Source organism: Nipponia nippon, unplaced genomic scaffold, assembly GCF_047370975.1.
Source record: "Nipponia nippon isolate SJK-2023a ecotype South Korea unplaced genomic scaffold, ASM4737097v1 scaffold_6, whole genome shotgun sequence".
NCBI classification, from domain to species: Eukaryota; Metazoa; Chordata; class Aves; order Pelecaniformes; family Threskiornithidae; genus Nipponia; species Nipponia nippon.
In genome coordinates, this window is record NW_028262380.1 from 58465337 (window position 1) to 58478025 (window position 12689).

The 12689-nt window shown below is 38.6% G+C and overlaps 1 protein-coding gene across 3 annotated transcripts in view; it reads left to right on the forward strand.

Moving 5' to 3' along the window:
- The window catches only part of SEC24B (SEC24 homolog B, COPII component), a 48523-nt gene extending 45662 nt beyond the window's left edge, over positions 1-2861 (forward strand). For all 3 annotated transcript variants that reach the window (XM_087736012.1, XM_087736015.1, XM_087736013.1), the window contains 2 exons: positions 601-704; positions 1543-2861. In XM_087736012.1, the coding sequence (XP_087592138.1) occupies positions 601-704; positions 1543-1657 (219 nt within the window). In that variant the 3' untranslated portion in view covers positions 1658-2861. The remainder of the gene's footprint in view (positions 1-600; positions 705-1542) is intronic.
- The last annotated feature ends 9828 nt before the right edge of the window (positions 2862-12689 follow it).

Here is a 12689-nt window from a genome sequence, read left to right on the forward strand (position 1 = left end):
TTGTCTTCCATTCATTTGTTACAAAGGTAGCAATGGAACCACTTTTAAATCTGTAATCAATTCTTTTATGTTGCATTAATTGTCTTAAAAGGCTATGTCGGCCTAAGAGTTTGTATATTTAGCTCAGTGAATGGCTCGAATTTTTTTTAATACTATTTTTTTCAGCTCATTCCCCAACCAGATAGTCCAGTATAATCTTTGTGTTGAAATTTGCTTGCAATTCAGATTTCACTTCATGTTTTGTTCATCTTTTCAGTGATGCAAAATGCAACATGTAGGAACTTGATTGACAGGGGAAGATAAAGGCAAGAAAACTGTGAAAGCAGCATTTTGAAAAGATGACTTTTTAAATAAGCTTGCTTTCTAAAATCTTTTGCACTTAAAAGGCAATTTAAGTTAAAGATCTACTGCTTCCTACAGAACAGATATTACTGAATTTTTGTACTTTAAGCTGAAGAAAAAAATGTGTATATGTAATCCCTGGTTGGTAATTTCTTAATAGAAATTGTGGCTTGGGTTATGTTATGACTATCAGGATCTATTTTTTAAAATAGTTTTGATAATAAAAGATGATGACTTCTTTCCATTACCTTCAACCAGACACAGCTTCCTGAGGTAGATGCACTTTCTTCAGAAAGGACACGATCTTTTATATCTTGGCTTAGAGACAGTAGACCTTTAAGCCCAGTTCTTCAAGTAATAAAGTAAGTATTTCTGTTAGATACTGAGTAATTATTAGCAACTTGTATTTACAATTTCTAATTGACACTGATGAAAAGTGGGAATATCTGACCCGGAAGAAACTGAATAACATCCTCTTTCCAGTTGATATAGTGCTGTTATCTAAAATCCCTTAGCAGCAAAGGTCATCTTTGAATCTACTGTAAATTCAGTTACTAATAGTTTTATTGGTAGGAATTAGTTACACGTTTTTATATTGCTAAGAATATACTAAAGCAGTGGATATCCTTATGATCAACGGGGTTAACCAGGTTAATTTCCAGTATAGCTTTTATAATTTCAATACATACATATAAAAAAAAAAAATTCAAGTAAGGTTAATAATCTGTAAATGGCTTAATAATTGTATGTATTTGTTACTGAGCTCTATAGGACCGCAGCTGATTTATGATACAAGGCAAGTTCTGAAGCCTTTTCAAGCCATGGCTTGCTTAAAGAAGTTTATATTCTATAAAATGTTTATACTTGAGTTTACATTTGTTGGCTCTAGAGTACTCAGTTTACTGAGCCTGATGGGAGATCACATTTTAAGACAGTATGATGACTTTCTTACTCAGAAATGCTATTTCACCCACTTTTGTACCATTTTATACCTCTTAAAAAGATTCTCTTGTTTGATAGTGTGTTACAAACTCCAGGGTTTTCTTCTAAACTTTGGATTATTTGCAATTGTAGTATCTTTGGATGGAATTTAGACTCGAAAGGACAGTAAGCAATTCATTAGAACTTATGCCTCTGCTTGAATTTACAGGGGCTTTTTGCTCAATGTTTGGACTAAAATACCTTCCTCTCTTCTTTCAGAGATGAGAACCCTGCCAAAACAGATTTTTTTCAGCATTTAATTGAGGATCGGACAGAAGCAGCTTTCTCATATTATGAATTCTTACTTAATATTCAACAGCAGATTTGTAAGTGAACAAGGAATAAATAGAAGAAAGATTCTGACTTCAGATAGAAGCATGGGCCAAGAGAAGCGTATGAGAAGTTACAGAAGTGGATACTTGTTCTTCACAATATACAGTGACCAGCACTGTTTTGGAAGCTTTACAGCTAAAGAAGTATACATTTCCAAAAGAATTTTGCAGATTTGCTTCAGTCTAAAAGTGCTAGGAGTGATGAAGCTGTTTCACTAGTAAACTTTAAATTGGTTTATACACGTTTCCAGTTGTGCAGCGGTATGGTGCTCTGTTTATTGCAAGCTGGTGAATTTATGTAGCTGTGTGGGATGATATTTCTTAACGAAATATACAATTAGGTAAAGCTTTTTTTCGTACATTTATTATAGTAGCCCTTCCAGATCCAAATTCTTAAGAGATGTCAAAGGGCAGTGCTGTATGTTGGTTGTTTATATGAATTTCTTTTTAAAAGGAATGATTCATATTTACTAAAGACTTCAGCGAATTCCCTGTGAAAGTTGTAGAGTTTCAGTAAAGTACATCAATTGTAGAAATAAAATATATAATGTACATAAATATTACATTTGTAAAGAAAATGTAAAAAATGTAACTAAAAAAAGACTTAGCTCAGTGTGCAGAATTGTTGAGTGCTCAATGATGAATTGTTTTGTCCCAGGCTAGACAATGAAGTTGACTATTAAAACGTGCTAAAAAAAGTGTCCATGTAGAAAGAACACAGCTGCTGCTTCTGTTAATTTTAGGTGAATTTATTTATGATTGGCTTACTAATTAAAAATATTTTGCTTTATCATGTGTTTTTATATTTATGCAAGTATAATCTTTTTGCAACTAAACTCTTACTGAACTGAATATTGAAGAGAACATGTTTACCACTTTATTTCACAGACCTCTGGAAGGGAGGAGAAAACACTGCATAGTCTGAAATGAGCTATTGGTGTAAAGTTCCTAAAACCCTACTTATGTATTATCCTAAAGAAGGCATATCTGTTAACATTGTTTTACATTTTGTAAACTACTGTAGTCTTGGTCCAGGTTTCTGTAACTTGTGTTGTCTGCCGTTTAGAGTAAGCATGGGTAATCACTCACTCACACTTGATGATTTGATTTCTGCTGTGATCTACAGAAAAAAAAAGGGGGTGTAAAAATTAATTACCCTATATCAATGAAAGTAAAGACTTAAAAATGTCAAAATTCAAAATGTAATCACACTGTTGCATCTTTCTGAAACCTTGTTCTTGCTAATGTTGTAGGAACTCAGTGGTTTGGGCTTTTTGATAGATTTATCCCAGATTTTTAAATTTGGTTGTTAAGTTGGGATGGTTTTGGTTTGGTTTTTTTAGAGGCATATTAGAAATAATTCATAAAGCACAATCACTCACACTTATTCTGAACTCTGTTTATTTGTTTGGTTTAATGATATGGGACTACGATGAAATAATTAAGTACAAAAAAGTAAATGATGATTAGTATGATTACATTTTATTTTAAAGTAGCCTTGAAAATGCTAACATTGCATTTTAACTGCCATATCCCCTGAATCAAATAGTCAAGATCAAAAGTACTAGCTATGGATTGCAAATGCTTTAAAAGCTGCACTAATTACATTCTGCAAGTGGTGTTATTCTGCATGTTAGCACAAACTCATGGTTTGGAAAAGATACCTTATAAGTTAAATATTTGTGTTGTCCTTAACTAAATGTGTTTAAGTTACCCAAAGATTACTTAAGAGAAACTTTCCATTTAGTAAATTAATTTATCATGTAATAAATGTCTGAGACAGTGCTGAATGTTGTCCCTAAATCAGACCTCTCCAGGATTTCAGTACTTGTTTGTAGATTAATTTGCACTGGGTGAAAGCTAAGTACTGCTGAAGAGTGGGGCATCTTAAAAATCATTTGTCATTGCGAAGATGAGAAGAGCATGTTACGATTTTAAATGCCCCATGATAGATGCTTCTGACTTGTGAGCTTGGTATTGCATATCTGGGAACATACTATACCATGATTAATTGCAACGTATTCTGTAAAAGCATTACTTAAAGCTTTATTCTTCTATGTTTTTTTGTATAGAAAAATTATGAAAAGTACATCTTGAGAGCTATTTGTTCAGTAAAATTATGACACGGCACAGAGAATCTAGTTATTTTTTACTAATTATAGAGCACATCTCCATTCTGACTGATCTTTAGTCTAAATTTTAAAAAGCCAGTCTCATAGAAGTATCGTGAATTTGAAACATCTCAGGATTTAGTGTTATGACCAACAGAGTATCTGTAGGCATGGCAAAAGTATCTAAAAGACAGTTTTATTTATGATGGTTTGGATCACACCACTGTAGCAGAAGATACATGCCAGAAGATTAATCCCTACCAAGGGATGCTCTGTGAAGCTCAACAGGCTTATTGCCTGCTGAGTAAGATTTTGGAGGCGAGAGAAGGGGCATGCTTTTGTATCTGTTTAAAGTCCTGAACTGTCCAAAGAAGATCTCTAGCCATTTTAGGGACTGAACTCTTCCCAAAACGCCTTCAACACTGCATAATGTAAATCGTGCCTGTTTAGTGAAAAATGTAAGATGTGCTGAGGAAAATGTTCCCCAGCCCCAGCTAAGTAAGTGTTTGGGGGATCGGTTCAAATTCTCAGCATTTTAAATACTGACTGTGCGCATCCCTTTCCATGTCTCAGTTCTAAAAGCAACATCTTGTACCTCTTTTACCAACTAAGTGGTATGGGAGTTCCCGTTGGAGAAATTGCAGTCCAGGAAGCTCTTACAATGGTAGGACACAGGATGCAGCTCCCAGAGAATTAGTACCAAGCTTGATGGTGTTACTATGTTCTTAAGCTTATTAGAAATAAGGCTATTCATTAATCTTGCTGTAGAGCTTCATGGCAATGGAGAAAAGATGACCAGGTGTGGGTGATTTTGTTTGGCTTTGGTTTTCTGTACATTTTGTCAGATACTGAAAAGATGGTTTTGTCATTACTGGTGTTTTTAAAAAGCCAGAATCAGTTGTTAGTAATCCTGAGAGTCAAGAGCTCTTCAGTAATTTTAAATGTGGAGTCTTATTTTTTTCCAGGCCAAATACATTTTAAGAATTTTATGCAAAATCTTCGAAGTATGGGACAGAAGTTGGTTTATGAGGGAATAATTACAACCTCAATTCCTGATTTCTGCAGTTAGAAGTATTAAGTCATCCATGAGAGCCCTGAAAGATCTCATTTTGATGTCAACTTTGGAGTATATTTTGTCTCGGCACTGTATTCTGATTGTGAGCAAGATGTAACCCTGCAGAAGCTTAGTGGCCTGTTTCAGTAATAGAGAGTCTGGAGGTCTGAGGCTCTAACTGGTGATGAATTTATGGAATACCCCAAATACGTGTCAGTTGCTATGTCAAAAATTACTTTAGCGATTTTTTTTTTTTTATTTAAAAGCAGTTCTTCAGATTTTAATACATATTAAATCTTTTATGTAATTCTTTGTGGTAGTTTACTCTGTTTAAAAACAAAAAGGGTGGAGGGGTGTTTACATACGCTATTGCTTCTCAGCTCTTCATAAATGAGGTAGAATATAATTCTTTCAGAATCACAAAGATTAAGTTCTAACTAGAAGGATGTAATAGTAATGCCTGTCGGACCCAGATAATTCTGAAATTTAGCGTAACAGGTTTTTTTGGTACAGTTGTGTTGGGAATTTTAAAGGTGGGGTGGGTGGACTGTAATGATTTATTGATGTATCTTTTATCTGTCAGTTCCTAGAATTAAAAAAGCACATTTCTAGCAGCCTTGCATGCCTCTTACTTAAATTGATACTATGTTATATTCAGATGCAGGAATCTGCAAAGTGTGGTTACAACTATTGCAAATAACTGGGATTAGAAGTCTGTTGTGAGAACATTTTGTTTTTCGTTGCAAGCTACTAATGATGCCTTTTCATGAAAAATCCAAAGGCATCCTACTTGTTTGAGTGTAGCAAGAGAATTCTCAGATGATTAGTGCCATGTAAAAGAGATTATTACAAGAGCAATGAAAATTCAAACTACTACATTATAGGTGCTTCTTCAGTTTATGCGCCAGTCCTGAATTCTTCCTGATTTCCACTTGCAGGGCCTTCAGTGTCTTTTCCTTTGCAATTTTGATAACTAGAAAATATCAAACATTTCACAGAATTTCTTCTTATTTTCCTCTGAAAGTCCTTAGCAAAAGAACTGCTTAATTCGGAATATCAATCATGCACAAGATTTTAGCAGTTGCACACTTCCACAGAAGATAAATAGAGGAGATGCAGAACTCCTGGAAATATTTCAGCACCTGTTTAAAAAATATATTTGGAAAAGGAGAATGAGTTCTAATCTTGTTTTTCTTGCACCTGTTCACCTTTATGATTTTGTTTTATATTTTCTTAAAGCTGCATATGTGGGTTGTATTTGATTTTTCAGATGCTAAGAGAACACCACTCTAGGGGCATCAGCAAATACAGATCTCCAATTACACCCTTCAGCATGTTACCATTGAAAGAAAAGTGACAGTTTTAAAAAAGTCAAGAGCGTTGGAAGGAAGCACTGTTTGGCTTGCAAGTAGTATAATCTTTCTTTTCTTGTGTTTATCAACATGAGTAGAAAGCCTCCCACGCTGAGGCTCTGTGGGATTCTTGAGTGAAGTGGTTACTGGCACAAGAATCCTCAAGCATGAGGAAGAGTTGGTGATAATTAACCATCTTGGTAATCTGCTAGTCATAGGAAATGTTATTCTTCTCATAAATTGTTTGCAAAGATATTTTAAAAATTAACAAAATAGTTTATTTTAATGAGTGTTAGAACATCACTTAGGAAAATACTATGTCTTTTGTTAATAACTTCTGTAGATACGATGCTTTCAAAAAAATGCTACAGGCTGTAAATCCCAGCTTTTACAAATACAAAATGTTACCAAAAATTACCGGATGACCTAATGCTGAAGCAAAGAAAAAAAGAATAAAATGTGTAGTAATCATCTGTAGCTAAGGAATTCTTTCTGCTTTTCTTTCTCTTTGGCGGCTGAATACACTGCTTTCATCATCCGAAGCAGAGCTTAGGGGAAGCCAGGAGTAAAAGTAGAACTGGAACCAGTGGTGTGTGTGCTGGATGTCTTCATCCAGCGTGCTGAGCGCGTGCACAGCTTCTGAAAGATTCGTGCTTTGACTGCCTATCCGGATGTTGGAGTTTAGCCACTTCTTGTGATATGGCTGTATTTCTAAGTGCCTCATATTTTTATTCGAAGTAAAAAGCCATTTGAGTTTCCAGGCTCTCCCCTTTCTCTCCCCTTCCCATCCAAACTATCATTTCTAATTGCCAAAAATACTTTGTTTACACAAAAGCATGATTTATTCTTGGAGAGCAAGCACGAAATCTTTCAGCCTTCCCAACATGTATTTTGAAAGTTTCAGTTCCTGGAAAAAGAGTGGGAAGTGCCTCTGCAACCACGGCTGTGGCATCTCTAGCAGCGCCGATGGGACGGATTGGTTCTGCAGGAGGAACGCAGCCGTTGAGAAAGGCGGCGCGCGAGGGGTCTGTCAGCTGCTCCATCACTGTCAAACCGCAGCTAGATCATCGAGCGGCGGTGCCCGTCCACCTGTGCTGGGATCCTGCCTCCTTCAAGAGTCACTGGTACCGGATGAAACATGAGAAATCCCTAGTGCGCAGGTTGCCCTACCCGGAGTTGCGTCTCTACCTGACATACTTGGAGATAAGCTTGACGTGTGAAAGCCTGTCGGCATTTTTGCTTATCAGAATAACTGAGTATTGTTGACCTGAGATTCAATAATTTCTTCTAATGAAGTTTTGTGATCTAATAACCCGTGAAGAAAAATATTTTTTTTTTTTCTTATTTCTGAAAGTTGCTGAATGCTCTGTAGCTTCCAGTGCTGGGGAGAATAGGAGATACCGAACTGCTCTATACCCTTCTTTCTTTGATACATGGTTATCATGTCCTCTCCTTAATTTGATTTCTAAGGTTTTCAGTTTCTCGGTATGTTTGAATTTTTCATAGAATCACAGAATGCGTTGGGATGGAAGGGACCTTTAAAGGTCATCTAGTCCACCCCCCTGCAATGGACAGGGACATCTACAACCAGATCAGGTTGCTCAGAGCCCCGTCCAGCCTGGCCTTGAATGTTTCCAAGGATGGGGCATCTACCACCTCTCTGGGCAACCTGTTCCAGTGTTTCACCACCCTCATCATAAAAAATTTCTTCCTTATATCTAGTCTGAATCTGCCCTCCTTTAGTTTAAAACCATTACTCCTTGTCCTGTCACACTTGCTTAAGAGACTATCGCCACCAGTTTACTTATGCACCAGTTCTTGCTATGTGTAATCACTATACAAGTGATTAAATAGGTCATTAAATCATTAAACACATTATTTTATTGGCAAGACCAATTGATACTTTTTACTGCGTTGAAAATCTGAATACAGGGTTTAATTTCTTTGCCTACTTTCCCCTGTATATTGCTTAATACTTGATTTAGAGATTAATGCTTTATATTAAAAATATGTGTATATACACACGTGTGTGTGTGTAATTCCTTTTAGATGAATATTCATCAAGTACATAATTTTATGAAGCCTTACTGACTGTCAGTTTGAAGGCAATTTCTTACAAACCACAGTTCAGAGACTTTGCTTTCAAAAACTTTAGCAACACATTTCCTTAATGTTAGATTATTGAGTAATAGTAGAACATAAGTTACTACAAAGCAACCTTTTGATGGTGTTCATCTGTCTTCTCAGACCACCTGCTAAGGCCATACTTGAGATAGGGTGCCTGGTGCTATGCAAGGTATTGCAAATGGTGTTGCATGAACTGATTTACATCAAGGTGGATATCACCAGCCTTTCCTCCCTTCTACTCTTTTTCATCCTAATTTCTTGTTGCAGCGATCTTTGTTAACAGTAATACCCAGTTCTTTAAATCAGTGTGTGTTACAAAAAAATAAGTTCTGTTATATGGCTTCCTGGAGAAGTTTAAAAAACAACACAAAACAGAAACAAAACCTGTGAATGATCTTTCCTCATCAATGGCAGTTTCTTAAGGTAGCAGGAAGAATCCTTCAGCTCCGTACTTCAGAGTTTAGGACTTGCCTTAAAAAATAATTAGAAGTAACCAAAATCTTGTAGAAACTGTGCATGATGCAGAAAGAGCTAGGCAGGACTGCAGGACTTACTGAAGGGTTTGGACTTCTAGGAATGCCCTTCAGCCTTAACTTGTGGATTTTACATGAATCGAATGTAAAAATGGCTTAGGAGGCAGCCTGTTCTCCAACAAGTTGCCGTGCTCCTGGCAGTCTTCCTTCCTTAGCCTAAAACAGTAACAGGGCAGACAACATGATAGCACCTCAAAGGGAGGGAGAGCTGTTACCCAGACAAAGAATATTGCCACAAAACCCTTGCGCAAAGGCACTCTGCGGAGCAGGCGAATGGAGTACAATTTCTTGGGAAGTGAGTGGGGTTGGAGTGGATGCTCAGGTCCCTGAATATTTGCATACAACGGGATGTCGAAATTTTTAGAATTAATATGGTTGTGACTCAGAGTTTGTGCTCAGCTCTGGTGTTCATTTGTAATGACTAATGTGAAATGGCTAAACAAAAACAAACAAAAAGAACCTGTGTATCTAGGTGTGCATGGCTTCTGCTATAAATACTGTTTGTGCTTGTCTGAGGAGTCCTTTGTTATTGCTATTTGCAGTTTTGGGACTGTAAAGTATTTCTTTATTTTGGTTCTAGTCTTTCACCTTGATTCCACGGTCTCTTCCGTGTATTTGAGTGAAGCGTGTCGAGCTGTGCATAGCCATTACTAACGCTCAGCTATTAGCACTGAGTACCTCGGCAGAGGTTTCCCTGAGGACCCCTGACCGCAAGGATCGTGCCGTGCTGTGTGCTGAACAGTCATTGCTTCCTGTCCCACGCTGATGGCGTTAAATTTACCTGTTCTCACGTCTGAAGCCATGAGTCATTCAGAGGTGTAGTGTAGGTCATTACGACTGCCTGAGTGAGGAGAACCACTGATGTAAATATAGGGTTTCTGAGCTCTTTTTAATCCTGCAGGTGCCAAGCTAAAGACTGGAGCTCTGTCTCCGTGGTAGACTGGTGCAAAAGGAGCCAGAGCCTGAAGTGGGCTGAAGCTCTACCGGGTGTGGGTGTTGTATCAAGGGAAGAGTATAACAGCTGAACTTTTCCCTTGTGCTACTGCTCTTTGATGATAGATTGTCCTGCCTTTGAGGAGGAGCTGGGCCTGGAATGGCTCCAGAACTAGGAAACCCTAAATGGGAGCGCTCTGCCTGTATTTTTCTGGTGCGTTGGTTTTGTATTTCTCCCTGGAGCTGTGGTTCCAGTGGCAGCTTAGGCCGATTTCCCTGCACGAGGGTGCCAAAAGGGGAATCTCCGCCCTGTCCCTACACGCTCCCACCCCCTCCCTTGTGTCAGCGGCAGCAGTTGTGCGACTGCTTGTCCTGAGACACAGCTATTCACAACCGGGCAGCCAAATAAACTCTGGCAGATTCAAAGCGTGCCGATGGCATGCACATTGCTCCATACGAACTGTTCCTGTTGTTTCAGCTGGCTGTTCCTGCAAGGTCCTGAGTGCTCAGCACCTTGAAGGATGGGGAATATAAACTTCATTTTATCCCCCAGAAAATATGTTAGTGATAGGGACCTCGAAACTAACAGGACTCTTCTCCTTGGGACCCTGTGCTCCCCCGGGGTTGTAAGGAAGGCTCTTCACGGAAGAGCAGCGCTGGTGTTGGTACCTGCTGCACAAAGGCCTAATGGGCTGCTAAAATTGTACGGGGAATATGGAAATTAAAACCTGATATGCTGCTTCCATAACTAAACAAATGTAACATTGAACTTGTGACTTTCAATATTAATTAACGTACTCAACAGTCTTTGCCATAGACGCTACTCTAAGTGAATGCCTCATGAGTTGGCCTGTGTTATCACGCTGGGGTCAATTTAAATGTCAAGCTGCAGCCCTTCCCTCTTGCTTCTTTTCTTCCTCTGAACTTTTTTGGGAGATAGGCTCTGAACCCTATTCTGTGCGCTGATTGCCTGCCCAGCGCAAGCCACGTTTGTGTGGGCAATCCCAACCTGAGTAATGGCTTACTGCTTAGCTGTGATAGTTTTTTGAGACTTTCGTGCCTATCAAGTGATCCTATGTGTCATTCCTGTATTAAGTTCCTAAATGCAATAATTATTTTTGTAAGAATTTATGCTTACAATGCATCAAAGATAAACTTACAAGCAAGAGAAAGCATACAAGAAAGTCTAAGCAAACAAGGAGACACAGTAAAAAGTCTCAGAAGAGGGAGGAAGAAATGATGACTGGGGATGATGCAGCCTCCCTATAATCGCAACTCAGGTCTCTGCTCTACTGACTATTTAATGCTCCAGTGCAATTTAGACAGCCGGGCAACTCTGTAATGAGAGTAATTTATGTTCCTCTGCCTTGTCTAAGCACTTTTCTTTCCTTGAGTAAGAATTTATCTCTGTAATTGGCGTCCAGGTCTTTTCCCATGTGGCGTCACGCCTTCCAGCAGTTTATTCGGGAAATCTTACGGGCATGATCCACCACTCTATAGAAAATACAGAGCTTTTGTCTGTGTTCTGTGCAACTTGGTGATAGGTCTCATCTCACTCTTCCTTTACTGGAACAGGAAGATTAGCATATTAGTACTGGCAGAGCTAACATTTTGCAATGAGCTCTTCTCTGTTTCTCTGTGCACTGGGAGGGAACGTAGTTTTTGCTGGTGAAAAAGTTGCCTTTGCATTGAAGGGCCGCAGTGCTGTTACCGTGTCCAGAAGAAGCAAGAGAAGTTTATATGCTCACCTCTTCATGAAAACACAGGTGTTTGGGTTTCACCCTTGTGACTTTTGGGAAAATTCAGGCTGTTTACTAATAACTTGTAATGGCCTTACCTGGAATTTTGCAAGCAAGGCTCGAGACCTTAGCTCATATTTGCTGCTGAAGAGGAGAGATTTTGCAGCAGCTTCTCATCACCAGATGCGAGATAAATCTCTCAGTAGAGACATGGGTTTTGGAAGATGTATCATGTAATTTTATTACGTTCCATTATATTTTCTGTTTTGAACTGTAGTATGCAACATTTAAAAGAAAAACCTCTAGCTATTGGTTTTCAAGTCAGATACATTGCAAAGTTTTGTTCCAGGAGGATGCTGGCAGCGGGAGGAGGAAATCCTGCTTACTGAAGGAGGATGGCCTCAGACTGCCTTAGGCGGGGGGAGAGCTTCAAGCTATGTTTTGTCATCGGACTCCTATCCTAATGAAGATGATTACCCTGTAATTAGGCTGTGTGCCTTCTCTTTCTGAACCTATTTGGAGTATGATGCATGGCACCTTTGGTCACGTTCCTCCCTATGGTGCGGGTAGAGATCTCTGCTCTTGCAGTTTTGTGCCTCTGACAATTCAGTTGGTGAGAGATGTCTGGAGTTAGGGTGCTTTCCTAGAGCTTGATATTTTGCACAGGGAAAAAGGTTTTAATTCAGAAGATCATCTGTGTCCTTCTGTCCTACCTTAAAGTTTGTTTTGTTTTTTTTACCTCGACAAAGATTTTAAACGAATGCCCTGAGATTTATGAGACAGACCCTTTGCCGCACGGAAACACTGTGGCCAGGGTCCTTCTTATTCCCCCTTAGTTTCATGCTTCCCTAGAACTCCATCTGGTTTTATTTTAGTAAATAGTTTCCTCTTTAAAAAATTTCCCTGAGAATATGACTTGAAACATAAGTCTCAAGTCTGTAATAATCTGCTTGTTTTCCTAACCATTTTCTTACTGGAACTGAGGCCAGTCATGTGTGTAGTACGAAGACAAGAACCCTGATGCTGTGCGTGCATAAATCACTCTCCTTGCAATGCCATTTCCTGTTGGCAGAGCACATAGATACCAGAAGGGAAGAGATGAATTTGCATCTCACAGAAGAAGAACCCTCATTCAGAGCTAGTTTCAGGTTAACAGAATCTAACTCCTCGTGACCAACTACATTG